General features: G+C 52.7%; 7 protein-coding genes across 7 annotated transcripts; 1 reads left to right on the top strand and 6 right to left on the bottom strand.

Moving 5' to 3' along the window:
* Positions 1-10: 10 nt before the first annotated feature.
* Positions 11-923, bottom strand: POSPLADRAFT_1038486 (hypothetical protein). Its single transcript, XM_024477392.1, has 3 exons — positions 330-923; positions 150-292; positions 11-35 (listed from the first exon to the last, which is right to left on the bottom strand). Exon 1 carries the CDS (start codon positions 599-601, stop codon positions 434-436), a length of 168 nt encoding a protein of 55 aa, XP_024342842.1. The 5' UTR covers positions 602-923; the 3' UTR covers positions 11-35; positions 150-292; positions 330-433.
* On the bottom strand, positions 908-6,487 carry POSPLADRAFT_1132706 (hypothetical protein; the record flags this gene model as incomplete). Its single annotated transcript, XM_024484243.1, has 15 exons — positions 908-1,283; positions 1,339-1,374; positions 1,419-1,457; positions 1,494-1,614; positions 1,841-2,091; positions 2,125-2,193; positions 2,233-2,762; positions 2,982-3,199; positions 3,350-3,368; positions 3,434-3,735; positions 4,432-4,748; positions 4,805-4,825; positions 4,884-5,015; positions 5,202-5,256; positions 5,308-6,487. The coding sequence occupies 15 exons, from the start codon at positions 6,485-6,487 to the stop codon at positions 908-910; spliced, it is 3,666 nt and encodes a 1,221-aa protein (XP_024342841.1).
* Positions 6,488-7,146: 659 nt separating this feature from the next.
* POSPLADRAFT_1131515 (hypothetical protein) lies at positions 7,147-10,071 on the bottom strand (the record flags this gene model as incomplete). The annotated part of the gene is made up of 5 exons (XM_024484094.1): positions 7,147-7,235; positions 8,006-8,322; positions 8,369-8,389; positions 8,447-8,840; positions 8,892-10,071. The coding sequence occupies 5 exons, from the start codon at positions 10,069-10,071 to the stop codon at positions 7,147-7,149; spliced, it is 2,001 nt and encodes a 666-aa protein (XP_024342840.1).
* A 1,718-nt stretch (positions 10,072-11,789) lies between these two features.
* Positions 11,790-13,591, bottom strand: POSPLADRAFT_1133305 (hypothetical protein; the record flags this gene model as incomplete). Its single annotated transcript, XM_024484320.1, has 6 exons — positions 11,790-11,827; positions 11,886-12,268; positions 12,334-12,545; positions 12,767-12,801; positions 13,450-13,482; positions 13,522-13,591. 6 exons carry the CDS (start codon positions 13,589-13,591, stop codon positions 11,790-11,792), a joined length of 771 nt encoding a protein of 256 aa, XP_024342839.1.
* Positions 13,592-14,576: 985 nt separating this feature from the next.
* On the top strand, positions 14,577-16,996 carry POSPLADRAFT_1130848 (hypothetical protein; the record flags this gene model as incomplete). Its single annotated transcript, XM_024483995.1, has 5 exons — positions 14,577-15,771; positions 15,823-16,189; positions 16,248-16,268; positions 16,354-16,651; positions 16,937-16,996. The coding sequence occupies 5 exons, from the start codon at positions 14,577-14,579 to the stop codon at positions 16,994-16,996; spliced, it is 1,941 nt and encodes a 646-aa protein (XP_024342838.1).
* Positions 16,997-18,724: 1,728 nt separating this feature from the next.
* On the bottom strand, positions 18,725-19,750 carry POSPLADRAFT_1038484 (hypothetical protein). The gene is made up of 6 exons (XM_024477391.1): positions 19,703-19,750; positions 19,499-19,634; positions 19,332-19,442; positions 18,924-19,274; positions 18,823-18,869; positions 18,725-18,772 (listed from the first exon to the last, which is right to left on the bottom strand). The coding sequence occupies exons 2-6, from the start codon at positions 19,628-19,630 to the stop codon at positions 18,748-18,750; spliced, it is 666 nt and encodes a 221-aa protein (XP_024342837.1). The 5' UTR covers positions 19,631-19,634; positions 19,703-19,750; the 3' UTR covers positions 18,725-18,747.
* A 2,407-nt stretch (positions 19,751-22,157) lies between these two features.
* Positions 22,158-27,002, bottom strand: POSPLADRAFT_1131992 (hypothetical protein; the record flags this gene model as incomplete). Its single annotated transcript, XM_024484157.1, has 12 exons — positions 22,158-22,207; positions 22,270-22,622; positions 22,678-22,698; positions 22,758-23,133; positions 23,185-24,379; positions 25,036-25,275; positions 25,301-25,422; positions 25,454-25,758; positions 25,845-26,034; positions 26,081-26,221; positions 26,400-26,662; positions 26,776-27,002. The coding sequence occupies 12 exons, from the start codon at positions 27,000-27,002 to the stop codon at positions 22,158-22,160; spliced, it is 3,483 nt and encodes a 1,160-aa protein (XP_024342836.1).
* Positions 27,003-27,468: the final 466 nt, after the last annotated feature.

Below are 27,468 nucleotides of genomic sequence, written 5' to 3'. Positions count from 1 at the left end.
TATGATAGCTGAGAGAATAACAACGAAGCGCACATCTATCAAAGAGGGCTCAGTAGAGCAGATCGGTGAAGTACACACAAAACACTAGGACGTGTCGGCCAGGGACCAGAGCAACGGGCGGTAGCGAACTAAGAGTGAATGGGGCTTACATATTTTCATTACAGCAGGCGACTATACATGCGTCCATCGCCGCGCCCGCGTAGACGGGTATCACGAAAATATTCTGACCAGACTATGTGACATGCAGGCCGCCTGCGCGTAGCTATCGGAATTGGAGCATGATCGGTGACAGATGAGAGCCAGGGGACGAGAAGAATTGAGAACTATATTCAAGGGCTCGGATAGGCACGTTTAGTCAGACGCAGCGGATCTTGCAGCATATAGGCTGTAAGCCTGCCACAGGTTTCGCGGGCACGTGAATATATGCGCGAGCCTAGAAAATCCGGAGCAGCAGGCGAGTCCATAGGCGCATAGAGTGTGGAAAGTAGAAGTTTGCAGTCCACGAGATAAAGGAGGATGAGAGGGAAGTGATGGCACAAAGCGTGAAAGCACCCTCGCAAGAGATCGACATTGCGTTCGCGCTCTGCGCGTAGTGGGACATTGTGAGAAAGAGCCGATCTCTCGCACGCGAAGAACGTCGAGAGAGGTACAGACAAGGCTGTAGATGCAATGCGTGCGGCGGAGGAAATGTGGATCGTGCTGATTCGAGACGGATTCGGCAAGAGGACAGGATGGAGCCCGGGAGCGGATATGAATGTAATGAGACAGGGAATTTTAGCCGGATGTCGCTACGCCTGACGACTTCGGGGTGAGCGACGCTGGCTTGGCGAGTATTGAGAAAGATGAGCTTCAGTCAGCGCCCCTCGCTCGTTCCTATACGAGCGATCCTAGATCCGCAGGTGACTCATCATCTGCACCTTGATGCATGTAGATCAGCTTCATTGCTCCCTCGTCGACAAGCAGACGTACCATGATCGTGCGGCGCAAACATATCCACGGATGTTCCCGAACCTGTCGTTGCATTATGCGGCACAGGCTCATCGTCGCACGCCGACGCGGCAGATACTTGTGCATCCACTAAATTCGACGAGGAAGGTCTCTGATCGTCGGCATACGCTGCCCCTTCAGCTTCACGCGCGGGTGCACCGGTGGTAGTGTTATTGGTATCCTTGTCGTCGTCAGCACTAGCCTCGGCATTAGGTACCACAGCGTCCTGCGCGACAACTTTCTTGATTCCGTAATGCCTCCATTCACGAATCCTTTTGTCCCAGTGCAATCCAAACCTGGATTACCTGCGTCAGCGAGCTGGAAAGGCAATGAACCCAGTATACAGCGTACCTGACGCTATTCATGAATACGCTATGAGTATACCCACTGTTATTGAAACAGCAGAGTGTACAAGATGCAAGGGTACGCACCCTAGAATACCGCGAGCAGCAAGTGTTGGCAAGCACAATCTGAAGCCATACGCAAATGTTTCATCTCGTACATACAACCCACCCCGTGTTCCCACGCCTACGACAACGTTAGTGAGGTCATTGAAGATCGGCCCAGAGAGGACGGCATCAAGCTGGGGGAGCCAATCCGTCAGCCTTCCCAGATCTACGTCGAGCTCTGCACCGTATTTAGCATCATAGTTGAAATCCACTCGAATCGAGAATATATGCGTGGATGTGCGATAGGATCTCGACCACCGGTGGACAATGGCGTGACATTGTTCCGTGAGCGACATTGACTTTGAGATCAAGGCGTTCGAGGCACATATTCCCAGAAACGTCGAAGTATGGGGCTATTGAAATGGATTGTGGATATGCAGGAGAGAATATACTAGGGGACGCACCCAGACTGTGGTCTGTAAAGAACAATACATTCATGTCACTTGATATCCGCCAGAACGAGAATGACTCGAGTGAAAGGTGGCGGAGCGATTGTGCCGAATGTTTGACGAGTCTGTTGAGGGCGGCATCGGATTCGCTTGCTACCCGAAGAAACGATAGCCGAAGTCCCTGAATGCGGCGAAGCTGTTTGGCGAGGCCAGTGGCGATGAAAAACTCAACCAGGTCAGCCGTAAAATCAGGATCGGTGTACAAGCTGAATGTGTATATCAGTTGGGCATCCGCTCACTGTAATGGTAAGCCAGGGTGCATAGGCACGCTTCTGAGGTCAAAGCCGCGTTTCACGAACGCGCATGATCTGCGCAATTCGAGTCTTTCGAGTGCAGGGAGAGCGCACAGGAGGCGAGCAAAGGTCGTGACCGAGGGAAACGTGGCATTGTCGAGTGTCAATCTTCGAACGGCGCTCCAAGGGGATGCCTGAGGAAGATCAGGGGGAGGATCTGCGCATCGCCTGTTACTGACGACGGCCATGAGGTCGACCAATTCAACAAAGGAGGGTCTCAATTCTATGTCGTCGCGCCCATGGTTGAGGTAGAGTGCGTCTAGCTGCGTGTGCGGCAGAAGGCGGAAGCACGAGATGGTGCCTGCATCACAGGGATGCTGGGTGAATCGGACATCCGTAAGAGCGAGCTCTCTGAGGTGTGGGAGGGCGCAGACGAAGCGGCCAAGCGTCAGAATCGACGGCAAGGTGACATTTGTGAGCCTGAGGCCGGTGGTCGAAGTGACAGCCACATCGCGGCAGACGGCGTCGAGATCGAGATCCTGCGTGCGCCACACCGCCCGGGTGATCGACAACTTGCTGACGCCGGGCCATCTCCCGGAGAGCCTCGACGCGAACGTTGCTAGGTGTGGATTCATCTCTTTAAACTACTTGATATACATGCAGGCCTTGATTAATACTGATGTATCAACCATCTCCAACTAGAGATGATGATCGACAATTCATTCTCTGTTGTAAGGATGATTCATTTGAAGTATTGATATATCACCTTGCCAAATGCATTTTGATACATTCGCTGGATACGTCAAATCTTGATATGACATAGCTTCCATGCATTGCTTTCAACTTCGACCCGTGCGACTCACGCTGGTTCGATCCTCCAAACCTCTAAATGTTGGCCAATTCATGTCCTCCTCAGTTTCTCTGTAACATTCAACGCCACTGGCAACACTCCAACTGGTCTTACTTAATGCTCTCGGCAAGGCAGCGACAGTTTCATACGATACATGCACCGTCCTAGTCCCGGATACCGCTGCCGCTTTACCAGAAGGCTTATTGATATGTACAAACGTCTTCTGACGCGCTGGCATGTAAGATTTGAAAGCGCTTCTGTGCTAGTTGTGCCTGGCAGCAAAGTGTATTGACGCTCGTTATCTTATGTATGCGCGTTCGCATCGTTGGGCACCTTGACAGATCACAAATTCATGACTGAGAGTGAATGAGACTGACATACTGTCATCACAGCCGTGAACCTGTGGGCATCGCGAAGCCATCCTTGGCAGACTATACAGCGTGCAGGCCGCCTGCGCGTACCTACCAATGACGGCGGGTGATCGGTGACAAATGAGAGCCAGGGGCGAAGAAGAGTCGCGACCGACGTCCCTGGTATCGCGTAGCTTCTCCACGCAAGCTGCAGAGTGGGCCGTATGGAAGAGCACCAATTTGCGCTGAAGGAGGGAGGACGCCACCCGATCAGAGTGGGAGCTGAAGCTGCTGAGACAACGAACGGGTATCCTGCGTAGTCGAGGACCGGGATGGGAACGATCATGGGAGTTGCCTTCTCGGAATCGGCCTTTACATCAACATAGACCCGTCGTAGGCCAAACATTGTCCATAGCACTAAGGCACCACAACGCTGCCTCTCTCTCGCACGCGGCAATAGTCAAGGAAAGTAGAGGCAAAACTGCGGTGCGGTAGGTGCACTGGAGGAAAAGGGAGTTATGCATATTCGAGACGGATTCGGCGGGTATAGTATGGGGGCTTGGGGCAACGGTGAATATGAATGTAAAAGGATTCGATAGGTTGATTTTTCTGCTGGCGGGGACGTGGCGGAGCTGGATGAACCCAGTGCGAGCGACGCGCGTGACGGCTCTGACAGCTTCGGCGTGGTGAATCATCGCGTCAACGTTCCGTGTATGGTGGGACATTGTGAGCAGCACATCGCAGAGAAATCGACCTCTCATACGCGGAGGTCTAGCAAAGCAGAGATGAGGCTATAGCAGCGGGGCGTGCGGCAGAGGATATGTGATTTGTGCTGGTTTGAGACGGGTTTAGCATGAGAAGATGGGACCTGGGAGCGAACATGGATGCAATGAGACAGGGAATTCTAGCCGGACGTCGCTACGCCCGGAGATTTCGGGATGAGGAACGGCGCTAGATGGGCGAGTCTTGAGATGAACGTCAGTCAGTGCCCCTCGCTCGGCGTGTTTCGTTCCTATGCAACCGATCCCAGATCCGCAGGCGACTCTTCATCTGCACCTTGATGCGTGCAGATCAGCTTCATTGCTCCTTCGTCGACAAGTAGACCAGACGTACCATAGTCGTCTGGCGGAAACATGACCACGGATGTTCCCGAACCGGCCGTTGCTCTTTGCGGCACAGGCTCATCGTCGCACGCCGACGCGGCAAGTACTTGTGCATCCTTTAAATGCGACGAGGAACGTCTCTGACCGTCGGCGTACGTGACTACTTCAGCTGCATGCGGGGTTGCACCGATGGTAGCGTTATTGGTATGCATGTCGTTGTCGACACTGGTCCCTGCATTGTCAGGTACCATAGCGTCCTGTACGGCAACTCTCTCGATCCTACGACGTTTCCACCCAAGAATACTCTTGTCCCAGTCCAATCCAATCCTGGTTAACCTGCGTCAGCGAGCTGCAAAAGGCGATGGACTCAGCATATGGCGTACCCGACATCATTTACCGCAATGCTGTGAATGAATACATTGTTATTCGAAGAGCAGACCGTACAAGACGAAGGAAACGCACCCTAGAATACCGCGCGCATCAAGCGTTGGCAAGCGCAATCTTAGCTCATGCGCTGAATCTTCGTCTCGCACATTCGAACCATGCATCGCTCTGACGCACACGATAACGTCAGTAAGGCTGTTGAAGATCGGCCTGGAGAGGACCGCATCGAGCTGGGAAAGCCCATCCATCAGCCTTCCCAAATCTACATCAAGCTCGCCGGGGTGACGATAAGGGCGGTAATCCACTTGAATTGATGATATCTGCGTGGATGTGACTTGCGACAGAATCCCGGCCACTGGTGCACACAAATGTGAGATTATTTCGTGAGCGACATACACTTTGAGATCAAGGTGTTTGAGGCGTGTGTTCTCGGAAACATTGAAGTATGGGGCTATTGAAATGCATTATGGATATGCAAGAGAGACCGTAGTAGGAGACGCACCCGCACTGCGATCTGCATGTACCCATTCATCCGCGCCATCTGATATCCGAAAGGGTAGAGATGAGTCGAGGAAAAGGTGGTGAAGCGATTGCGCTGAATGTTTGACGAGTCTGTTGAGGGCGACGTCGACTTCGTTCGCTACCCGAAGAATCGGCGATAGGCATGCGTTGATGCGCCGAAGATTTTTACCGAGACCGGTGGCGATGAAAAACTCAACCAGGTCAGTCACAGAGCAAGAGTCGGAGTATATGCTGAAGCCGTTTGTCAGTTGAACATCTGCTAATTGTAATGGTAACCCAGGGGGCACAGGCACACTTCTGAGGTCAAAGCCGTGCTTCACGAACGCGCATGATCCGCCTAGATGGATGCTTTCGAGTGCAGGGAGAGCGCACAGGAGGCGAGCAAAGGTCGCGACCGAGGGAAACGTGACATAGCTGAGTGTCAAGTCTCGAACGGTGCTCCAAGGGGACGCATGTGCAAGGCTGGCGGGAGCGACTGGACACCTCCTGTTACTGATGGCAGCCATGAGGTCGACCAATTCAGCGAACGAGGGTCTCAGTTTTCTGCCAACGTACCCATGGCTGAGGCGGAGTGTCTCCAGCTGTGTGTGCGGCAGAAGATGGAACCTGGAGAGAGTACCTGCGTCAAAGGGATTCTGAGTGAATCGCACATCATGGAGAGAAAGCAACTTGAGGAGTGGAAGGGCGCAGACGAGTCGGCCAAGCGTCAAAATCGACGGCAAGGTGATGTTCGTGATGTAGAGCTCGGTGATCGACGAGACGGCCAGATCGCGCAAGATGGCGTCCAGATCGAGATCCTGCGTCCGCCACACCGCATTTTCGATCCACAATTCCTTGACGCGGAGCCATCTCCCTGCGAGTCTCGACGCAAATGTCGCCAGGTGTGGAATCGATTGGCGCCCGTCTTTGCTGTTCCCGCCTATGATCTTCACCACCTGTGGCCCACCCCAGCGTCGCAACCTACCACCGGAAGTATCCACCTTGATGTGCTCCACCTCTTCTACATCCCAGAAGTACCTGGTGCCTCCTAGGCACCCCCGTACCATCAGCTGGAACACTCTGCATACCACCCTGCATCGTTCCAGCGTGTCGTACTCGCCTTCCTTGGCCAGGCCCTTGAAGATGTCCAACCATATCTCATTCGGGAAGGGCTTCACCATGATGCAGAGCTTCACGATATGCCGGTAACGCTATGTATTGAGATGTCGGTATGCATCCCGATTGCGCTGTTTGACAGAGCTCACCTGTATATCGCAGTATCAGTTTGAGATCTGCCGTGGTTTGGCGAGCCGCAGTCGAAATGAGGTATGCATTCATCTCTCAAAACTACTTAATATACATGCAGGCCTTTGTGTCACACTCATCTATCAATCATGTCCAACTAGAGATGATTATTGATACATCATTCTCTGTTTTTAGGATGATTCAGTAAGAATACTGATATATTACTTTACCAGGTACATGTTGATACATTCGCTGGATACGTCAAACCTTAGTATAGCATAGCTTCCATGCATCACCTTCCGATTCGACCTGTGCGACTCACGCTGGTTCAATCGTCCAAGCCCTCATTAAGTTTCTTCTTTAATTCGCTCACGCTGGCCAATCTAAGCTTTCCTCGCTTTGTCTACGACGTCCTCTAATGCCGCCATCAACGCCCCTGCTGGTTTTACTACAATGCTCTCGGCAAAGCAGCAGTGATTCACGCAAGACATACACCGTCTCAGTTGAGATACTGCTTCCGCTTAATCAGAAGGCCTGATTGATATCGACAGAGACAGCTCCTGACGTGGTGGCGTGTGAGATGTAGCACCGCTATTCAGCCCGGGCCCCAAGGGACAGTCTCATACTCGGCCACGTAGGACAACCACGCAAGGGACTTGATCTCTGTCTCCATTTGTAGGCTCACTGCACGTTTCACAACGTCTTCCCGTAGTAATTACGAGCTACGAGCAACCTCACCGCAAGCCTGTGCACCAAGGTCTGTGTGATGATCGTATCCGGAGTACAGTCACTGGATGGACAACACTGCGTACGCCGAGAGAAGTGGATGCAAGGCAAAAATGGATGCAGGCGCGGTAGATGCACTAGAGGAAAGGCGAGTTGTGCAGGTTCGAGACGAATTGAGCGAGGATAGTATGGGAGCTCCTGGCAACGACGAACTTGATATATCATGATTGTACAAGGATCCAATGATCTGATTTTGCTGTAGGCGGGAACGTCGCTGAGCTTGATGAACCCAGTATGATCGATGCGCGTAACGGCTCCGACGTAGTGAGTCGCCGCGTTCGCGCTCCGTATATTGTAAGAACTTGTGAGCAGCGCGTTGCAGAGAGGTCAACCTGTCGTACACGAAGGAGGGCGAGGAAGGTAGGAACGAGGCTATGGCAGCGGGGCGTGCGGCAGACTCGGAGGATACGTGACTTGTGCTGATTCGAGACAAATTTAGCAAGACGAGATGGGACTTGGGAGCGGACATGAATGCGATGAGACAGGGATCTCCAGCCGGACATTGCTACGCCCGAAAACTTCGGGATGAAGAACGGCGCAGTGCCCCTCGCCCGGCGTGATTCGTTCCTATGCGACCGACCCCGGATCCGCAGACGAATCATCGTCTGCGCACTGATGCATGTAGATCAACTTCATTGCTCCTTCGTAGACAAGTGGACCAAACGTACCATGGTCGTAGGGCAGAGATTTGACTACGGATGTTCCCGGACTGGCCGTTACATCGGACGGTACATTTCCGTCACCGCACTCAAATTCGGCAGGTACTCGTGCATTCCCTGTATTCGACGAGGGAAGTCCTCGAGCGTCGACATGGGTGGCTGCTTCATGCGGGATTGCACCTGTGGCAGCAATATTGGTACGCCTGTCGTCTTCAGCACTAGTCCCTGCATTGGCTGCCACAGTGTCCTGTGCGGCGACCCTCTCGATCCCGCGATGTCTCAATTCACCCGTGTCTTCGTCGCAATCCAATCCAATCCTGGACAGGCTGCGTTAGCGAGATGGAAAGACGGCGAGCCCATCGTGCAGCGTACAGGATGCCATTGAACCCTATGCTGTGGACCAACATGTTATTGTTGAGACAGCAGAGTACAAGGTGCAAGGTCACGCACCCAAGAATACCGCGGGCATCAAGCCTTGGAAAGCATAATCTAAGGCCATACGCTGATGCTTCATCTCGTGCATCCCACTCATCTCGTTCATACCATACCCCTTGTTTTCCCACGCTTATGACAACGTTATTGAGGCCGTTGAAGATCGGCCCAGCGAGGACGGCATCGAGCTGGGGAAGCTCATCGATTAGCTTTCCCAGATATACGTCAAGCTCTGCGCTGGGCTGATAATAATGGCTAAAATACACTTGGATCACGGATATATGCGTGGAAGTGACCTGTGATAGGATCTCGACCACCGGTGCACACAAATGTGACAAGCTTTCGTGGGCGACTTCAACTGTGAGATCAAGGTATTCGAGGCATGCATTCTCAGAAATATCGAAGTATGGGGCTATTAAAATGGACTGAGGATATGTAAGATTGAATTAAATAGGAGACGCACCCGCACTGTGGTCTGCATGTACCAATACATACTTGTCGTTCGATCTCGAACAGGGTAACGACGAGTCGAGTGACAGGTGGCGGAGCGATGGTGCTGAATGTCTGACGAGTCTGCTTAGGGCGACGTCGACTTCGTCTGCTACCCGAAGAATCGGCGACAAGCAAGCCTTGATGTGCCGAAGATTCTCGCTGACACCAGTGGCGATGAAAAGCTCAACCAGGTCAGCCACAGAGCAAGGGTCGGAGCCTATGCTGAAGTCCTCTATCAGTTGGACATCTGCTAATTGGGATGGCAAGCCAGGGTGTACAGGAACACTTTTGATGTCAAAGCCGTGTTTCACGAACGCGCATGATCCCCATAATTCGAGTGTTCCGAGTGCAGGGAGAGCGCACAAGAGACGAGCAAAGGTCGTGACCGAGGGAAACGTCACTTTGCCGAGTGCCAATCTTCGAACGGCGCTCCAAGGGGACGCCTGCGCAAGATTGAGGGGAGCGACTGGGCATCTCCTGTTACTGATGGCAGTCATGAGGTCGACCAACTCAACGAAGGAAGGTCTCGGTTCTGCACCGTCGTGCCCATGATCGAGCCAGAGTCTCTCCAGCTGTATGTGCGGCAGAAGATGGAATCGAGAGAGAGTGCCTGCGTCAAAGGGATTCTGAGTGAATTTCACATCATTGAGAGAGAGCTGCTTGAGGCGTGGGAAGACACAGACGATGCGGCCAAGCGTCAATATCGACGGCAAGGTGACCTGCCTGAGGTCGAGGTAGGAGATCGAGAAGACGGCCAGATCGCGCAAGACAGCGTCCAGACCGAGATCCTGCGTCCGCCATACCGCGTTGGTAATTTTCAGCCACTCGACGCCGGGCCATCTCCCAACGAGCCTCGACGTAAACGTCGCCAGATGCGGGATCGGTCGGCACACATCTTCGCTGTTCCCGCCTGTGATGATCACCCCCTGTGGCCCACCCCAGCGTCGTAACCCACCACCAGAAGCATCCACCTTGATTTGCTCCACCTCCTCTGCATTCTCGAATGTTATGCAAGTCCCTAGGCACTCCCGTGCCATCGGCTGGAACTCTCTACACACCACCCTGCATCGTTCCAACGCGTCGTACTCGCCTTCCTTGGCCAGGCCTTTGAAGATGCTCAACCATATCTCATTCGGGAAGGGCTTCACCATGGTGTGTAGATCTTCACGATGTGCCGGTAAATGCTATGTATTGACATGTCTGTGTGCATCCCGATTGCGCTGTTTGACAGAGCTCACCTGAATATCGCAGTATCAATGGGTGATTTGTCGTGGGTTGACGAGTCACAGTCGGGACTCATTCGTAAAGTTACTTGATACACATACAGGGCTGGTATAGGATTCATCTCCAATCAGAGATGATGATTGGTATATCATTCTTTGTTGTTAGAATCATTCATTTGGAATATGGATATATCACTTTCCCAGGTACATGTTGATACATTCGCTGTATATGTCAAACCTTAGTATGACATAGCTTCCATGTATCGCCTTCCAATTCATCCTGTGTGACTCTCCTTCAAACCCTCACTGAGTCTCTTCTGTTCTTCGCTGAAGCTGGCCAATTCAACCCTTCTTTAGTTTCTCAACGACATCACCCGACGCCGCCGGCAATTCAGCTGGTCTTACTAGTACAATGCTCTCGGCAAGGCAGCGGCGGTTGGCGCAAGACACGCACTGTCTCAGTCTCAGATACCGCTTCCGCTTTATCAAAAGTCCTTCTTGATATGGACAGACGTCTTCTGACATGGTGACGTGTGAGATTTGACATCGCTATTCGGCGAGGGATTCAATGGACACACTTATACTCGGCCAGTAGACTGCACCTCAGACGCGAGAAACCCTATCCTTCATCCAGATTTGTAGGTCCTCTGCAGACTGGATGAGGCTGACGTACTGTTACATACATCCAACGCCGTGAACCTACGAGTATCCCGAAACCACCCTGGCCAGACTACACAGCATGCAGGCCGCCTGCGCGTCTTCATCAATGACGGCATGTGATCAGTGATAGATCAAAGCCAGAGGCGGAGAACAGTCTCGACTGATGTCTCTGGCGTTGTGTAGCTCATTCACGCAAGCTGAAGCGTGAGTCGTCTGTAAGGGTACCAATATGCGCGGAAGGAGGGAGGATGCCATCGGATTGCAGTGAGAGCAGAAGCCCGAACGGACGTCCTGCGTAGTCGAGGACCGGAATCGCATGGGAGTAGCCTTCTCGGACTCAGCCTTTAGATTAGCGTCAACCTTTGGTAGACGAAACACCGTCCACAGGATCGATACACCATGCCACCATCGCTCCCTCGTACGTGACAAAGGTCGAGGGAAGAGGACGCAAGGCTGTAGTGGCTGCAAGTGTCTTAGGTGCACTGGAGGAAAGGAGAGTTGTGCAGATTTGAGAGGGATCCGGAGAGAAGACAATAGTATGGGGGCTTGGTACGACGGCGAACTTGATATATAATGAATGTCAAGAGATCCGATAATCTGATTTTGCTGTAGGTGAGGACGTCGCTGAGCCTCATGAACCCAGTGCGAGCCGGCTCCGGCGTGGTGATTTACCGCGTTCGCGCTCCGTATATAGTGAGGATTCGTGAGCGGCGCGTCGCAGAGACGTCGACCTCTTGAAGGAGGTCGAGGAAGGTAGAGAGGCTGTAGTAGCGGGACGTGCAGTAGAGGATAGGTGATATGTGTTGATGTAAGACGGATTCAGTAAGATGAGAGGATGGGATCTGGGAGCGGACATGAATGCAAGGGGACAGATAATTTTGGCCGAACGTCGCTACGCCCGACAACTGTGGGGTGAGCAATGACACTGACTTGGCAAGTCTTGAGATGAACGTCAGTCAGCGCCCCTCGCTCGGCATGTTTCGTTCCTATGCGACCGACCCTGGCAACGCTGACAACTCATCGTCTGCATATTGATGCGTGTAGATCAGGTTCATTGCTCCCTCGCCAACAAGTAGACGTACCATGGTTGTCTGGCGCAGATATGTCCACGGACATTCCCAAACCGGCCGTTGCATGTGGCGGTACAGGCTCATCGTCGCACACCGGCTGGGAAGGCACTCGTGCGTCCATTGGATTCGATGAGGAAGGTCTCTCAGCGTCGACATAGGCTGCCGCTTCATGCAGGATCCTACCGGTGGTAGCGTTATTGGTACACCTATCGTCTTCAGCACTAGTCTCTTCGTTGGCTACTACAGCATCCTGCGCGGAGACCCTCTCGATCCTATGACATCTTAATTTACCCGCGTCTTCATCCCAATCCAACCCAATTCTGGACAACCTACGCCGGCTGAATGGAGGACGGCGAGCCCGCCGTGCAGCGTACAGGATGCCATTGAAGCCTATGCTGTGGGTCAACACGTTGTTATTGTTATCGAAACAGCGAAATGTGCAAGATGCAAGGTCACGCACGCTAGGTTAACGCGTGCATCAAGCCTCGGCAGGCACAATCTTAGCTCATGCGCTAACTCCTCATCTCGCTCTGCGTCCGGTCCGTCAAGTATTCTCACGTCTACGTCAACGTCAGTGAGGCCATCGAAGGTCGGCGCAGAGAGGATGGCATCGAGCTGGGGGAGCCCGTCCATCAGCTTTCCCAGGTTTATGTCAAATACTACCTCGCCGGGCTGCAGATATGGACAGAACGTCATTTGAATTATTGATATACGCGTGGACGTGGCCTGTGATAGGATATCGACCACCGGTGCACATGGAGGTGACATTTCTTGATGAGTGACTTCAACTATGAGATCAAGGCGTTCGAGGCACGTATTCTCAGAAACGTCGAAGTATGGCGCTAGTCATATGACATGAGGATATGCAAGAGAGTACGTAGTAGGAGACGCACCTGTGCTGTGATCCGCATGTATCCGTTCATCCGTTCTATGTGGTATACACCAAGGTGAGGACGAGTCGAGTGAAAGGTAGCGGAGCGATTGTGCTGCATGTTTGACGAGTCTGCTTAGGGCAGCGTCGATTTCGCTTGCTACCCGAAGAAACGGCGACAGGCATGTGATGATGCGCCGAAGCAGAACCAGCGTCAGAACGTATACAGAAGCCGTCTGTCAGTCCGACATCTGTCAATTGTAATGGTAATCCAGGGGGTACAGGAACGCTTCTGAGGTCAAAGCCGTGTTCGACGAATGCGCATGATCTGCATAATTGTAGGGTTTGACATCATCTTTAACTCGCTTCATTCACAACCTGCTCGCCTCAGCCCTCATTCATAAAGCACCTTATTGTATTCCTATAAGAATTACTGGAGGCATCGTCATGCCCTTTGCAGTGCAGGATTAACAAATTAACGGATGCAGTCAGAACCTGCACTTTTGAATTTAGCGGGCGGAGACAAAGGTTGTGGACATGATGCGGTAGCGTGGCCGAGGCTTTGAGGCGCAGATGACAATGTGAAAGGTACAAATACCATTCAAAAGGTATATCCCATGGCGGGAAAGTGACCGGTAGTGGTGAGAGGCATTGGCGCGATAGTCATGAGCCTGGACGTGCGCGCAGCGACACGAAGGCGCGTACCTGAAGGTATGACGAGGACATTCATGTCCCAGTCTGTAATGTGCGTATTCCATGTAGAAGTATTGTACGTACCTGGCTGCTCAGCCTCGTCCGGAACATGGAGGCATCGAGGAATGATGAAGTTGGAGAGAAGACGCACCATGTGGGGTATGTGCGCTACGCCGGCCTTCAAGCTCTCAAGGTTCAAGTTCACCGCCTCGTATACGATAAAGGCCAGTCGCGATTCGTGATAGCTACAACAAGCTATCCAGCAGCTTACATGGCCGACCACCACCGAGACTGACGGGTTACGGAACGACACTGTCTAACTAAGCAGCTGAACCGCACATTGGTGCTCCTGGCGGTACATCCGACACGCAAGAGTCTCAAAAGATGTTAGTTTTTCAATGTCGATGAAATTCTCCGATAAGATGGAGGCAGTAGCCTGAGACTGCGGGTGGTCAGGAAGGCATGGAAGCGTGCAGAGCAGGCGGTCATGTGTCGCATGAGCTAGTCCCTGCCTTGTCGAAGACGTTGACCCGAGTCCATGCTGAGATGCTAATGAAGATATCGGAGGCAGTTGATGATACCAATGAGCGACGAACATCAAGACTTCGGTTGGCTATTAGTGGTCCCAACAAACATTCAACAGAAGGCGCTCATATGGCCTGGAATGTTGAGCGACGTCAATACCACGAATCGAAGCAGCAGGCGATGCGTGGTAAGCCGTGCCTTGCTGATGGAGGGTCCCGGAACCTCAGCACATATATATCAATGGTATGTACGAAGCGAATGCGTACGCGCTTTGACTGGTCGCCCTATCATCCCCTTCCACCACAGTTTACGACGTCTCATCAGACCGAGAGCCCCGTATTGACACTTTCGGTGAGCTCTGTCGGGAAGCGCACTCGAGATGCACACAGATATCTTACTAGATGAGACCGGCACATTGTAGAGCTCTGCATACCATGGTGTTAAAGTTCGTCCGAGACCCGAAGCGAGAACGATCAACGAAGATATATCGCGTTTGTCTGAGCTCTGTCAAACGCGTAAGGAACATACAGGATGGCTCGCGCAAAGTCTGCAAGGTACTACAAACAATGCCAAATACGGTGGCATGCGCTCGCCACAATCTCAAGTTCCAACACATGGTGCTACCCTTCCCGAATGAGATATGGTTGGACATCTTCCATGGTCTGGCCAAGGAAGGCGAGTACGACACGCTGGAAAGATGCCGAGTGGTGTGCAGAGGGCTCCAACAGATGGCGGGGGAATGCCTATCCGAATTGTTAGTCATGGTGTTTGTAAGTACGGAAGGCGTGGAGCGCATTAAAGTGGAGGCTTCAGGCGGTAAGATGCGGCGCTGGAAGGGGCCACAGACAGTTCTCATCCAAGGCGGGTTGGACTGGCCATGGAATGCCGGGGGCCGACCGACTGGGCGCCGTCCGATTCCGCACCTGGCGACGTTTGCGTCGAGGCTTGGCGGAAGATGGCCTTCTGTTGCAGTGCTGCACATCTCTCACGCGGTGTGGCGGGCGCGTGATCTCGATGCGGACGCCGTCTTCCGCGACATCGCTCGCACCTCCCTCTACATCACGGACGTCGTCTTCCCGACGATTCTGACGCTTGGCCGGTTGGTGTGCGCACTCCCATGCCTCAAGAAGCTCGAGCTCCTCGATGTACAATTCAGCCGGCATCCTTTCGAGGCCTCCACCATCTCTCAATTCCGTCTTCTGCCGCGCACACAGCTGGAGACACTAACTTTGGACAACCGGCTAGAGATCGACTCCACGGATCATGGGCTGAGGCCCTCCGTCGTTGAACTAGTCGACTTCATTGCTTCCGTCAGTAACCGCAAATTCTTGTTTCCTCGCTCTTGTTCTACGCAAGTGTATTTGTGGAGTACCGTCCGAACACTGCATCTCTCTTGTGTCATCTTTCCCTCAGTCGCGACCTTTGCTCGCCTCCTGTGTGCCCTTCCCTCCCTCGAAACCCTCGTTTCTGAGTGGTCATGCACATTTGTGAATCACGACTTTGACCTCCGAAGCATTCCCATGCGCCCAGGTTTACCACCACGATTGGTGACTCTCGACCTGAAGTTCTGTACGGACGTCGATCCTCGCTCAATAGCTGATCTTGTCGACTTTTTCATCACTACTGGCATTGGTCACCAGCTTCAAGACATCAAAGTTTGTCTGTCCTCCCCCGGGGTAACGACACAGTCCGATGTCAATAGGCTCGTTAGACATTCTGGCCAATCATTGCATCGCCTTGATCTCGACTCACCCTGGGCCATGGCACCTGCCAGCAAAGACGTGTGGCTGGCTGCAGCACGGAATGCAGGTGCGTCCCATATTGTGATCCCACCCTTGTATTGACAACTGGTGTATAAAGCCCCATATTTCGATGTTTCGGAGAACATGTGCCTCGAGCGTCTAGGTCTCACAGTCAACATCACTCATGAGAGTTCGTGTACTCCTGCAGTCGATATCCTATCCCATGTGACATCCGCGCATATATCCAAGATTTTGGTGTGCTTCCGCCCTTACAGCCTCCTCGACTCATCATTTGACGTAGACTGGGGAGCACTGATGGATGGGCTCCCACAAATCGATGCTGTCCTCTCGTTGCCGATCTTTGGAAATCTGGTTCATGTCTTCATAGGTGTCTGCACGCGGGAGGTGCCAGACGGTGGAGATGAGGAACGAGTGGATGAGCTAAGAGCGCGCTTACCGAAGCTTGATGAACGCGGTATTCTGGGGTGTGTATCTATTCAGTCATGCAGTCTGCTGTTCCAATGACAATATGTCGATTCATAGCATATATATGAATGGCACCCGGTATGCTGCAAGCTCAGCTCACTGTCTTACCAGCTCGCTGACGCAGCTTTTCTAGGGCCGGAATACACTGGGATGATGTGACCAGTTCTTGGAAACATTACGGGATAGAGAGGGGCGCCGCACAGGGCACTGTAGTAATTGAAGAAATGAGCGGAGCTGACGGCGACACCGGTTTATCCCTTTGCGACGACTCAGAGGCAGTGCCTGCAGAGTTGGAGGTTGTCTCGCCGTCATTAGAAGCGCGTGCCAATGCCCAGCCGCCTTCCTCTTCGTATCGGACAGACTCACGAGTAGCTGCCGAGGGGTGCGATGATGGATTTGGGCCGCAGGGTGCGATGGCTGCTTTGGAGGCATGTTCGGGGACCCCGCAGCAGATGAGTTCGGTATGTCTGCCAGCGTATGCTCGTTGACGAGGGACTGACGAGACTGACGTTGCCGCATCCAGGTGTGAATGATGATTCCTTGAGTCTGTGGTACTGGCACACGCAAGCCTCGCTGTCGTCCGTCAGCCATAGCACGCCACCTTTACGCAGAGTATCTACATGCTCCAGAGGCTCACTTCGCACTACGGAAGCTATGGAAGGAGGAAAGATGCATGTGCAAGCCACTACCGGACTTACGATCTATGCATATGCATTTTCTTCATTTCGCTCTCTGTTCGCTGTCAGCCATTGCTCTGTTACCTGATTGACATGAACCAGCCCATCTATACGTGCTCTTACTGGTAGTCTTTTGGTTCGTTACTGATCTGCTCTGCTCTGTCTTGCTATGACATGTGTTCCGCCGTTAGTCTCTGATTATTTTTGGAGCTGCCAATTTGCCAATTTGTTGCGCTATGTGTACTTAATCATTAATGTATAATTAATGTATATCCTAACATACTGGAGGTATCCATGTCCCTCGTATATGCTGTGGGATCCTCATCCGCCGCCTGCCCTCTCAGTCAACGCCAAGGAACGCTGCGCCATGGAGGACGGTTGTAACCTCAACCTTCTCTTCGCTCCTAGTACTTCTCGCCCTCATTTGGGTGGACATAACAGTGTCATCTTTTGCAGACACATCTGCGAGAAGCTACGACATCGCAGTCCCACACGCCACAGAGTCACCGAGGGCAATTTTGGTAATACCCATCTGTCCTGTCGTCTCCACACGGGCATAAGACTTCAGGGCGGCGGTGAGCACTTCTAGCGATAGGGATTGGCTGTGGGTAATGCCGCATCAATCCGGCGCTGCCGCTCTGACGGAGCGCCGCATGGGCGACGATGTAGTCCGACCCTGGACACGACACGTCGTCCTCATCGTCCTCAGCATTATCCTTAACAGAGCTCGTATCGTCGACAGGACATGTCCGATGGATCCCAGAACAGGCCGAGGCCGAAGCCGACTTGGCAGAGATCACGACAATGGATCAAGCTCAGCAGAGGCTGTCGACGTGAGCGGTTCACCTTGGCCCTGCCAGTCGTGTATGCCTGGGAGGACTGTGACCAGTACGGGATAGGCTATGGAAACACGTACCCCAGTACACCCCGCTCGTCCAGCATCGGCAACCGCGAGCGTAATTCTACTGCCACGATTTCGTCCACTTCATCCCTGTGACCGGCGACGTTCTCCATGCTAATCATCACGTTCTGTAATATTGTCAGAGGAGGGAGCTGCGCAGAGGATAGCGTCGAGATTGAGGAGGTCGTCCATCACCGCCTGCAGATCATTCTCACGGAAATGCATCTGGGCTGTTGATACAGTGAAGTCAATGAGCGCGATGAAGGAGGACGTGTCGTTGACTATCAACGGGATCTCGTAGCGTTGGTGACCTCAAACGAAATAATAAAGACCGGATGCAGTGGATCTCACAGAAAGTCTGCGTATCGAGAGGAGTTGTCATTACAGCAAAGCGGAGCTGCAAAGGAGGCGACCTGGTCAAGCGCTCACCGGTCTAGTCACATCCGGGTGTAGGCCCGCGCTTATGGGTCCTGCTTCTTCCGAGTCTTACTTGCCGTACTCCAATCGACAGATTTTACTCTATGATGCAGAATGCAGAGAAAAGATTCAGGCAGCGACAGAAATCTACCGTCAGTACCCGACGACAACTATGCGTTCACTGAAGGCAACCCGGCGTCCGACGCTCTACTGGTTGCCCACAGTACATAGGCGTTCAATATATGCTTACCAGGCTACGCCGCTATACTCATCGCTTGATACGCCGGACAGCTGACCCGATGCGGTTGTGCATGTGCATGTTCCTATTGTCTTCGTGTGTAGATGACCGACCATGTCACAAGGCCAATTTCGACGAAATCAGGTATTGAAGGCCACAGCATGTGTAATTTATGCGGCTTACATCTGTCTGGACCACACACCTATAGATGCAACAGACCACGCCAGACCCAACCACATCTCATTCGCAATATCTGCCTTCAGGCTGTGGCTGCACGTCGTCGCTCCATATATGAGGAGCTACTGCCGGCAGCCTTCGACAGTGTCAGTACTTGAGTATCCACCAGCACCTGTTGACGAGGTGTAAGCTCTCGTCCTGCATGGACACTCCGTTTTTTACTGGGAGCTCTGCACTTGTTTTGTTCTCTTTCCTGAGTTTCGCGCTGCCTTGTTGTCCTGTGAGCATCTGGAATATCATATGGGATTCGTGGCTGAATGCACCTTAGGCTTCCGCGGAGGCGGAAAGGCTGACTTGCAACTGGGACTGTAACACGCATTCTTCTCGCTCTGCAACCCTGTGACCTTCACACCACGTACCACTTCTGAATATAGCAATATGGGCTGCATAGGAGGCGGAGTCACCACTGGCGGCAAAGGTGTTGTCGAATGACGAATTTCAGATGCGCGATGTCGCATCGGACGAGGCATTGCCATCGCAAAGGTGGACTGAAGTGCGCATTGCCTACTCGAGGAGCCATAGCATGCTCCTTGCTTTGCAAGTCTTGGTGGAAGGATCGGGGCGGGATGAAACCAACATCGTGGCGCGTGGCATCTGCACCATGAGTGAGTATTCTGCTCGGGGGCCTCGTGAGTATCTCAAGATCACTCTGAATGCAATAATTAATGCACCCATGATTCCAAGTTTGGTATAATCTGCTCATGACGGCCCATCCGTGGCATTGCCAATGCTGATAGAGCCACACTCGTGGCAATCTCATGTGTCATCTGGTCCCAGATGTCCTAGGCAGACAGGTAAGCACACAACAAGTTATAGTATGCAGTTGACCACGACTGACCTCCTGGAAATCTGCTGTGATAAACTGTTGTGTGCTTAGGCCATAGTCACATGGTTCATCGGTTACCTCTCCGTAGCTCGAGCGGGAGCCAGCGGGCCACGGGTGAGCGAACCCAGCTGCAAACGTGAACATATTGCTGTAGTTAAGGATGTGAGTTCTCCTGGGAAATGTGAGCTCCATCGTCTCAGTATGTAGACCACGTACAATCAGAAGGAGATGTGGACGGCCTGCTATAAGAATCAAGAGCTCAACTGATAGTGGTATGCAAGAGATGGACGAGGTCGAACCGTGGCTGGCGCCTAGGTGAGTGTTCAACTTCCCGTGACTTTGGTTTTTCTTCCTTTGTCCTTGCCGCTCGCCGAACCTGGCGGAGACGAATTTCATGAGCTTTGTATCTCCGCGAGCGGTCGGAAGAAAAAACGATGAGTAGATTGCTCAAGCATGCTTCTGGGTGTTTCGACACAGAGTGTTCTAGAGACCGGACAAGAGCTACATTCCCCTCTCGGAGCGGAGTGCATCTGGACATGAAGATTATCTCATGCGTAGACACGGTGACTACGCCAAAGGTCTTCATTGATTGCTTCGACAGTTACAGCCATTGTTATAGGGTCATTGCTCGATCTATATTCACTATTGCTCGTTCTACTCGGTCTCTACTACCTCATATGCCCTACCGTACCATTATTGATCCTGTACTTTAGCTATTTTGTCGCGCTTTCGTTCCCCAATGACCCGCTGGTGTTGACTTCGCGTCGGCGGAGCCCGCCCTTTGTTTGATTTCTGACGCCTCGAACAAGACGGGAAGCATAGTGTATCCTTATGCGAAGGGAACCAAGATCCTCGTAGATAACATATGCTTTGTTTCCTCACGAGGTTAGACATATATTGACCTCCACTTTCTCGGCACCATGTAATACAGACACGTTCGACAGGACTGCACGCACAACGCCATACCAGTCATCCAAATAACAGCACCGCCAGTGATGCAGTGCCTGAGAAGCCTGCCCTGTAGGTACATATTCACGCCATCTTTGGACGCGCAGGGGAATTTGTTTGTATTGTGCCAAGCATGCCAGCAGCATCGAGTCTCGACCCTAGTGCATGGTCCCTGGGCTGACCCAGGCTTTGCTGTCCCGTAATCACCGCAAATGCTCCTTGTCGGGGACAATACGGTGCGCTGTAATAACGGACGAAACGAGCGGGGCCGACGGCGACACCTGTGTATCCCCTTGCGACGACTCAAAGGCAGTATCTGCAGCGTTGGAGGCCGTCTCTGCGCCATCAGGAGCGCGTGGCGATGCCCAGCTGCCTTCCTCGTTGTATTCTACAGGCTCACAAGTAGACACCGAAGGGTGCAATGACGGAGTCGCACCGCATGATGCGGTAGCTGCTTTGGAGACATGTTCGAGGACGTCCGCCAGCGTATGCTCGTTGATGAGGGCCCAAGGAGACCGACATTGCCGTATTCAGGTGTAATGAGGACTGAACAAGGAGCGTCCGCCGTCTACAACAATATATCTCTTTCAAAACTTGCCATGCGATTGCATCATCGCATGCACGGTGCGACCATAAACCCGGGTTCGTCGTTCTCAACATCTCGACTATGGCCAATCTAGATTTCCCCGCTCGTCTTCTGCGTATATAATTCCCTTACGAGTCCTCAATGCCCGTAGGATTCGCATCCATCGTCTTACGAACCTTTCGCTCCGATATGCCGAAATGAAGCGAGATTTTGCAGCGATGTCCCTCCCTCCGCGCGTAAGACGGATATAAACCAGGAGAAAGCCAGAATCGCTAAGCCTTTCCGTGGGTTTGCGCGAGTGATGCATACAAACCTCGCTATCGGCCGTCAGCCGTAGCATGCCAAGCGCGACTCGCAACGGATGGTTGCTCATTCAAAGCTGGCTTCTCGGCTTTGCACCAGGGTCCAGCAGAGAGACGATGTTCTGCAAATGAACAAGTACCAAAGTAAATCGATTACACAAGAATTCCATCAGTGTCGGAGCCCACATATCTTGTAAATACTAGCACCACTAGACGTGAGAATATAGCATATAGAAAGAGAAAGCGACATCGGCCATAATCCTAGTAGTGAGCGTCGTATACACCCGGTGCTGTAGAAACCCAAGCCTTTCGGAGGCGTATGGACGAGGAGGAGCTAGTACAGATCCAGGTCGCATGCATGTGACTGTATGCGCGAGCCTGTAAAGTCTGGAGCAGCAGGTACATATGCGCGAAGAGAATGTAGACTAGAAATTGACCATGCATGAGATGAAGCGGGATGGGAGGAAATTGTTGGTACAAAGCGCAAGGGCACTCTCGCAAACGATCAACGTCGCGTTCGCACTCCGTGCGCGATGGGAAATTGTCAGGGGCACGTTGAGGAATCAATCTCGCGTACGTGTAGACGGCTGAGAGAGAGAGGGACAGGGCTATAGCAGCGTAGATGCGGTGCGGGCGGCAGAGGAAACGTGATGTGTGCTGATGCGAGACGGATTCGGCGAGAGGAGAGGAGGGCCTGGGAGGGACATGGACATCAATGCAAGTAGACCGGGAATTCTGGCCAGAGGTCGCTAAACCTACGAGCTCCGGGATGAGCTATGAGCGCAACGACTGTGGCGTGGCGAGCGTTCAGTCAGATTTACTTTGGTCAGCACACTTAATGTGATTCGAGCGTCCCTGGCTCCGCAGACAACTTGTCATCTACACCTTGATGTATGTTGATCAGCGTCAGTGCTCCCTCGTCGACATGGACCCACTTGCAGACATACCATTATCGTCTGGCACAATTTTGTCCACAGATGCTCCCAAACCGACCGTTGCAGTTTGCAGTAGAAATTCATCGTTGCACGCCAATTCAGCGGGTACTTGTGCATCCGTATAATTCAACAAGGAAGGTGTCTGAGCATCGGCATATACGGCTGATGGCACCCAGACGGGCTGCGATGTTCCAGACACCACGTCCGAGTCGTCATGCGGGATTGTAACGGTGGTAGCGTTATCGGTACGCCTGTCGTCGTCGGCACCAGCCCCTGCATTGGTTACCCCAGCATCCTGTGCGGAAACCCTCTCGATCTTATGAGATCTCCATTCACCCGTCTCCATGTCCTGGTGCAGTCCACTCCTGGATAAGCCGTGTCAGCAAGGTGGAAAGGCGATGAACTCAGTACACAGCTTACTTGACATTATTCAACATAAAGCTGCAAATGAATACATTGTTATTCGAATAGCGGGGCGTACAAGATGAAAGAATACGCACCCTAGAATCCCGCGTGCATCAAGCATTGGCAAGCACAATCGTAGGTCCCGCACTGATTCTGCATCTCGTGCACTCGGTCCATCCAGCGTCATGATATGTACGATAACGTCGGTGAGATTACTGAAGATCGGCCGAGACAAGACGGAATCAAGCTGTGGGAGCCCATCCATCAGCCTTCCCACGTCTACGTCGAGCCTTGGGCCGGGGTAATAACGAGGCTGGAACGCGAGGTCAATCCTTGATATATGTGTGGATGTGACCTGTGACAGGATCGCAACCACCAGAGCGCACGGATGTGATATATTCTCGTGATCGACTTCGACTGTGAGATGAAGGGGTTCGAGGCACGTATTATTAGACACATCGAAATATGGGGCTATACATATGGGTTGTAAACGTGAAACAGATAGCATATTAGGAGACAGACCTGCACTGTGATCTACATGCACCCTGACATCGGCGTCTGGACTTGCACGCAGGAAAAGATGCCGGAGTGATTTTGAATGTTTGACGAGCCTTTCAAGAGCTGCGTCGCACGCTGTTGTGGCTCGGGGTGACGAGGACAGATAGGCAATAATGCGCCGAAGATTTTCGCTGAGACCACTGGCGATGAAAAAGTCGACAAGGTCAGCCACAGAAAAAGGGTCAGATCGTAAGAGGAAGTCGTATGCCAGATCGACATTAACTAAATGTGATAGTAAACCAGGATGCACAGGAACACTTCTGGGGTCAAAACCGTGTTTCACGAACGCATATGATTCTCGTAGGTCGATGCTTTCGAGTGAAGGGAGAGCGCATAGGAGGCGAGCAAATGACGTGACCGAGGGAGACGTGACATGGCCGAGTATCAATCTTCGAACGGCGCTCCATGGGGACGCCTGTGCAAAATTAGGGGGAGGGACCAGGCATTTCCTATTACTGACGGCAGCCATGAGGTCGACCAATTCAACAAAGGAGGGTCTCAATTTTGCGTCGTTGCCTCCATTGTCGAGGTGGAGTATCTCCAGCTGCGTGTGCGGCAGAAGGTGAAAGCGAGAGATCGTGAAGGCATCAAGGGGATGCTGGGTGAATTGGACATCACCGAGAGAGAGCATCTCGAGGCGCGGAAGAGCGCAGACGAGGCGGCCAATCGTCAAAATCGACGGCAAGGTGACATTGGAGAGGCAGAGCCTGGTGATCGCAAAGGCGGTCAGATCGCGCACGATGGTGTCCAGATTAAGATCCCGCGCCCGCCACACCGCGTTGTAGATCCACAGATTCTTGACGCGGGTCCATCTCCCTGCGAACCTCGACGCGAACGTCGCCAGATGTGGAATCGGTCCGCGCCCATCTTTCCAATCCGCGCCCTCGATGTACACGCTCACTGGCCCACCCCAGCGTCGCAACCCACCACCGGAAACATCCACCTTGATGCGTCTCGCCTCCTCTACATTCTCGAATCTCATAGACTCTTCCAGGCACTCTCGTGCCATTGGCTCAAACCCCTTGCACGCCACCCTGCATCGTTCCAATACGTCGTACTCGCCTTCCTTGGCCAGACCATGGAAGATGTCCAACCATATCTCATTCGGGAACGGCGACACCATGGCATGGAGATCTTCACAATGTGTCGGTAATTCTGTCTATAGAGATGTCTATATGCATCGCGATTACGCTGTCTGACAGAGCTCACCGGGATGTCGCGGTATCAACGGGAGGTCTTCAGTCGGTCTGCCGTGGGATGACGATCCGCAGTCGAGACGAGGTGCGTACAGCTAGCTGATATACATTTGCTGAATATGTCAAACCTTAGCACGACATAGCTTCCATGCATCGTCTGCTGATTTGACCCATGTGGCTCACGTTGCTCAACCCTCCAAACCTTCTTTGAGCGTCTTCTGTTCATCGCTGACGCTGGCCAATCCAAGGTTTCCCCAGTTGCTCAACGATATCCCCCGTTACTGCCATCAACACTCGAGCTGGCCATACTAGAACGCTCTTGACAAGGCAGCGACGGCTTCACCCAAGACACACTCCCTCTCGGTCCCGGATACCGCTGCCTCTTTATCAAAAGGCCTCACCGATATGAACGAGAGACGTCTTCCGACGCACTGGCGTGTGAGATGTGACGCCGCTATTCAGCCGGGGCTTCAATGGACGGCCTCATGCTCGGCGAGCAGGCCGCCCGCGCAAGGGACCTATCTTCCATCAACATTTGCAGGCTCGCCGCACGTTCTAGAACAACTTCCTATAGAGATAACGGTTCGTGGACAACCTCATCATTCACGGGGTAGCGAACCTTGGAGGCTGGCGTAGCACGCATAGCTGATGATGCCTCCTTACTCGCCCGAGCGATCCTGAGCACCCAGTTCCGTGCAATGCTTGTACTCGGAGTACAAACATCGCATGGGCGACACAGCATAAGGCAGAAACATCGATATTCAGGGTCTGCCCCGGCTCGTTCTCGCCGTCTCAGGTATACGTATATTCGTGTCGCCGCAGCTGACTTCTGCTTATGTCCCCATTGATTCCTTTCTGCCTGCAAGTACTATATGGCTACTCACAAACCGCATCTCCGAGTGACGCAGAAGTAAGTAATAGGCCACGAACTTGTGATACTTCAATCTATCTCCTCGTCTTGAGGTCGGCAAGAGCATCGTGAGCGGCCTCCTCTCGCGCGAGCCAACTGCGGCACGAATTCATTCCTCCACACCCACACGCGTGCATCGTATGGGGTGCAATGGCGTCGAGTGCGGCCTCCAGAGAGCCTTCATGACATTGCCCGCCCGCCTCAAAGGACAACACGCATTCAGGAGCGCGGTTGCCCGTCGTAGGGCATGGGACTATCAAATTCAGAGCGAGAAGATAGGCACCGGTGGTCCAGTATGCATTGAGTTGTTGAGGCTTGGCAGGGTGCGTGATTCTGTTCGTTGTTCGCGAACCTGTGTCAAATACGCATGCCAAGTCACCTCGCGTTTGTGGATTGAAATTCCCCACGTCACCGAAGGTTCTCATACAGTACCTGTATTCCGATAACGGTCAATAGCTGTATGCGCCCCGCAGTCGCATGACACATAATGCTCCGTTGATCTAGCGTCAGATTATGACCTCCCAGGAACGCCATATTCGAGTGCGCCATCCATAAGGTTAGAAATTGCAATGCATGCGGTGCATAGATGGTACGTGCTTAGCGTGTGGTCTTCGAGTGGCTGAGGCGTGACTGGTAACAGAACCATAAATATGGAACTTGACGAGTTTGAGGCCGCGTGAGGCACGAAAAGGCGCCGCTTCCTGTGTCCTATATAACAGCGAGTTCATGCAGTTGCGTGGGCGGGGCTGCATACCTCTTGTAGGCGCTTGTGTCGCCATCTCACACCCCTTCAGAAATCCTCTCGATGTCCAGATGACAGTGGTCGATGACTTCTTGGTTCGTGTTAACATTGATGGGGGAGAATGACCAGTTGCGTTCACTCCCGATAGGCGTACTACAGCAACCTCAAGTCGATCCGCAATGCCTCAGCCTCTCCATTGACGATATGGTTATTCTTCATCAATACACCTGGTGCGGAGCACTCGAGCGGTGTGCTGAAAGCAATCCTATATGCCTGTGAAGAATTGATGGAGGGGAGCGGTGAGGTATGTCCCAACTCAAATGATACTCACAAAGTAGGAGGTTGCGTGCATCGATCGGGGCGGGGACCAGTGGCATCAGTAAAGTCAAGCGGTCCCCATTCCACACCTGGTGACGCCCACATCGGCGCTCGCCTGGAAATAGATGCACGTCGACCGGCTCGGAATTGGGAGAGCAGGATGGCAGGTGTATAGACTTGACTCTGACGTCGTCATCAAGTGAAGCGGGCCAGGTCTCTGTATCCTCGATTTGTCTTGCCTCACTTGGATCACATGCCTCGCCCTCTGATGGTTTGCTGTCTCATCTTGCGAGATATGGCTGCAATCCCAGGGAACACCTGCCTCCGTCCGCCTTGGCTCACACTCTCGCATTCCGGTTTGCTACGCAGCTATGTTGTCCTGTACGCACAGAGCCTCGGTCACTGTAGCTGGCCGCGAGTTTTCCCTTGCGATGAATGCGCCCTCAGTGGCAGTGGAGGACGTTGGTTGATGCTTCCGTCTTCCTTGTCTGCTCTGCTTCGCGATATTGAAGCTCGTGGATGAGCCATTGCGGCCAAGCGTCAGCATCGTCGGGAATGTGACGTCATGAGGATGAGTATTGTGCTCATCCTCCGACATAGCCTTCACGACGGTCATTGTGTTTCGCTGCCTTGCCTGTGCCCTTCCATGCGGCAAGTGGCGTTGTCTCCCTAACGTAGATTCCACCGTCATTTACACGCACGGCACGAGGCAAACCTTTGCTTCTGATATAGTTTCCCGCAATCAGATAAACCATTCGAGTGGATTCTGTACATTTGATACTGTCATCGAGCCTCAAAGTGCGCGCGAAGCTATTGTCTCGCGTACATGACTCTTTCCTCCGCATGCTAAATTCGATAGTGCCGACTTCAGTGCAAGTAGCGACTAAATGATTCTGCACGAGTAACGGGCACGACGAAGCCCTCGATATGACTTGTAGAGAGACAGAGGAGCGCACTGTTCTAAGACAGACTGAGCAGAACATATCGATAATAAAAATGAAGTACATTCGAGATGGTGCCAATAAGAGCACGCACAGGAACAGAGCAAAGAGCCACAGCGTACAGAGAGCACATGAGGCGTA

This window comes from Postia placenta (assembly GCF_002117355.1).
Source record: "Postia placenta MAD-698-R-SB12 unplaced genomic scaffold POSPLAscaffold_2, whole genome shotgun sequence".
Classification (NCBI taxonomy): domain Eukaryota; kingdom Fungi; phylum Basidiomycota; class Agaricomycetes; order Polyporales; family Adustoporiaceae; genus Rhodonia; species Rhodonia placenta.
This window is presented reverse-complemented; position numbering and strand designations above follow the sequence as displayed.

What these genes read in the sequence shown, in the direction of transcription:
- POSPLADRAFT_1038486 (XM_024477392.1), bottom strand. Translation starts at nt 601, where the DNA reads ATGTCCCACTACGCGCAGAGCGCGAACGCAATGTCGATCTCTTGCGAG.
- POSPLADRAFT_1038484 (XM_024477391.1), bottom strand. Translation starts at nt 19,630, where the DNA reads ATGTTCACGTTTGCAGCTGGGTTCGCTCACCCGTGGCCCGCTGGCTCC. An exon ending in TCACAGCAGATTTCCAGGAG is followed by an intron (nt 19,443 to 19,498) that starts GTCAGTCGTGGT and finishes CTGTCTGCCTAG; the next exon opens with GACATCTGGGACCAGATGAC. An exon ending in TACCAAACTTGGAATCATGG is followed by an intron (nt 19,275 to 19,331) that starts GTGCATTAATTA and finishes GCCCCCGAGCAG; the next exon opens with AATACTCACTCATGGTGCAG.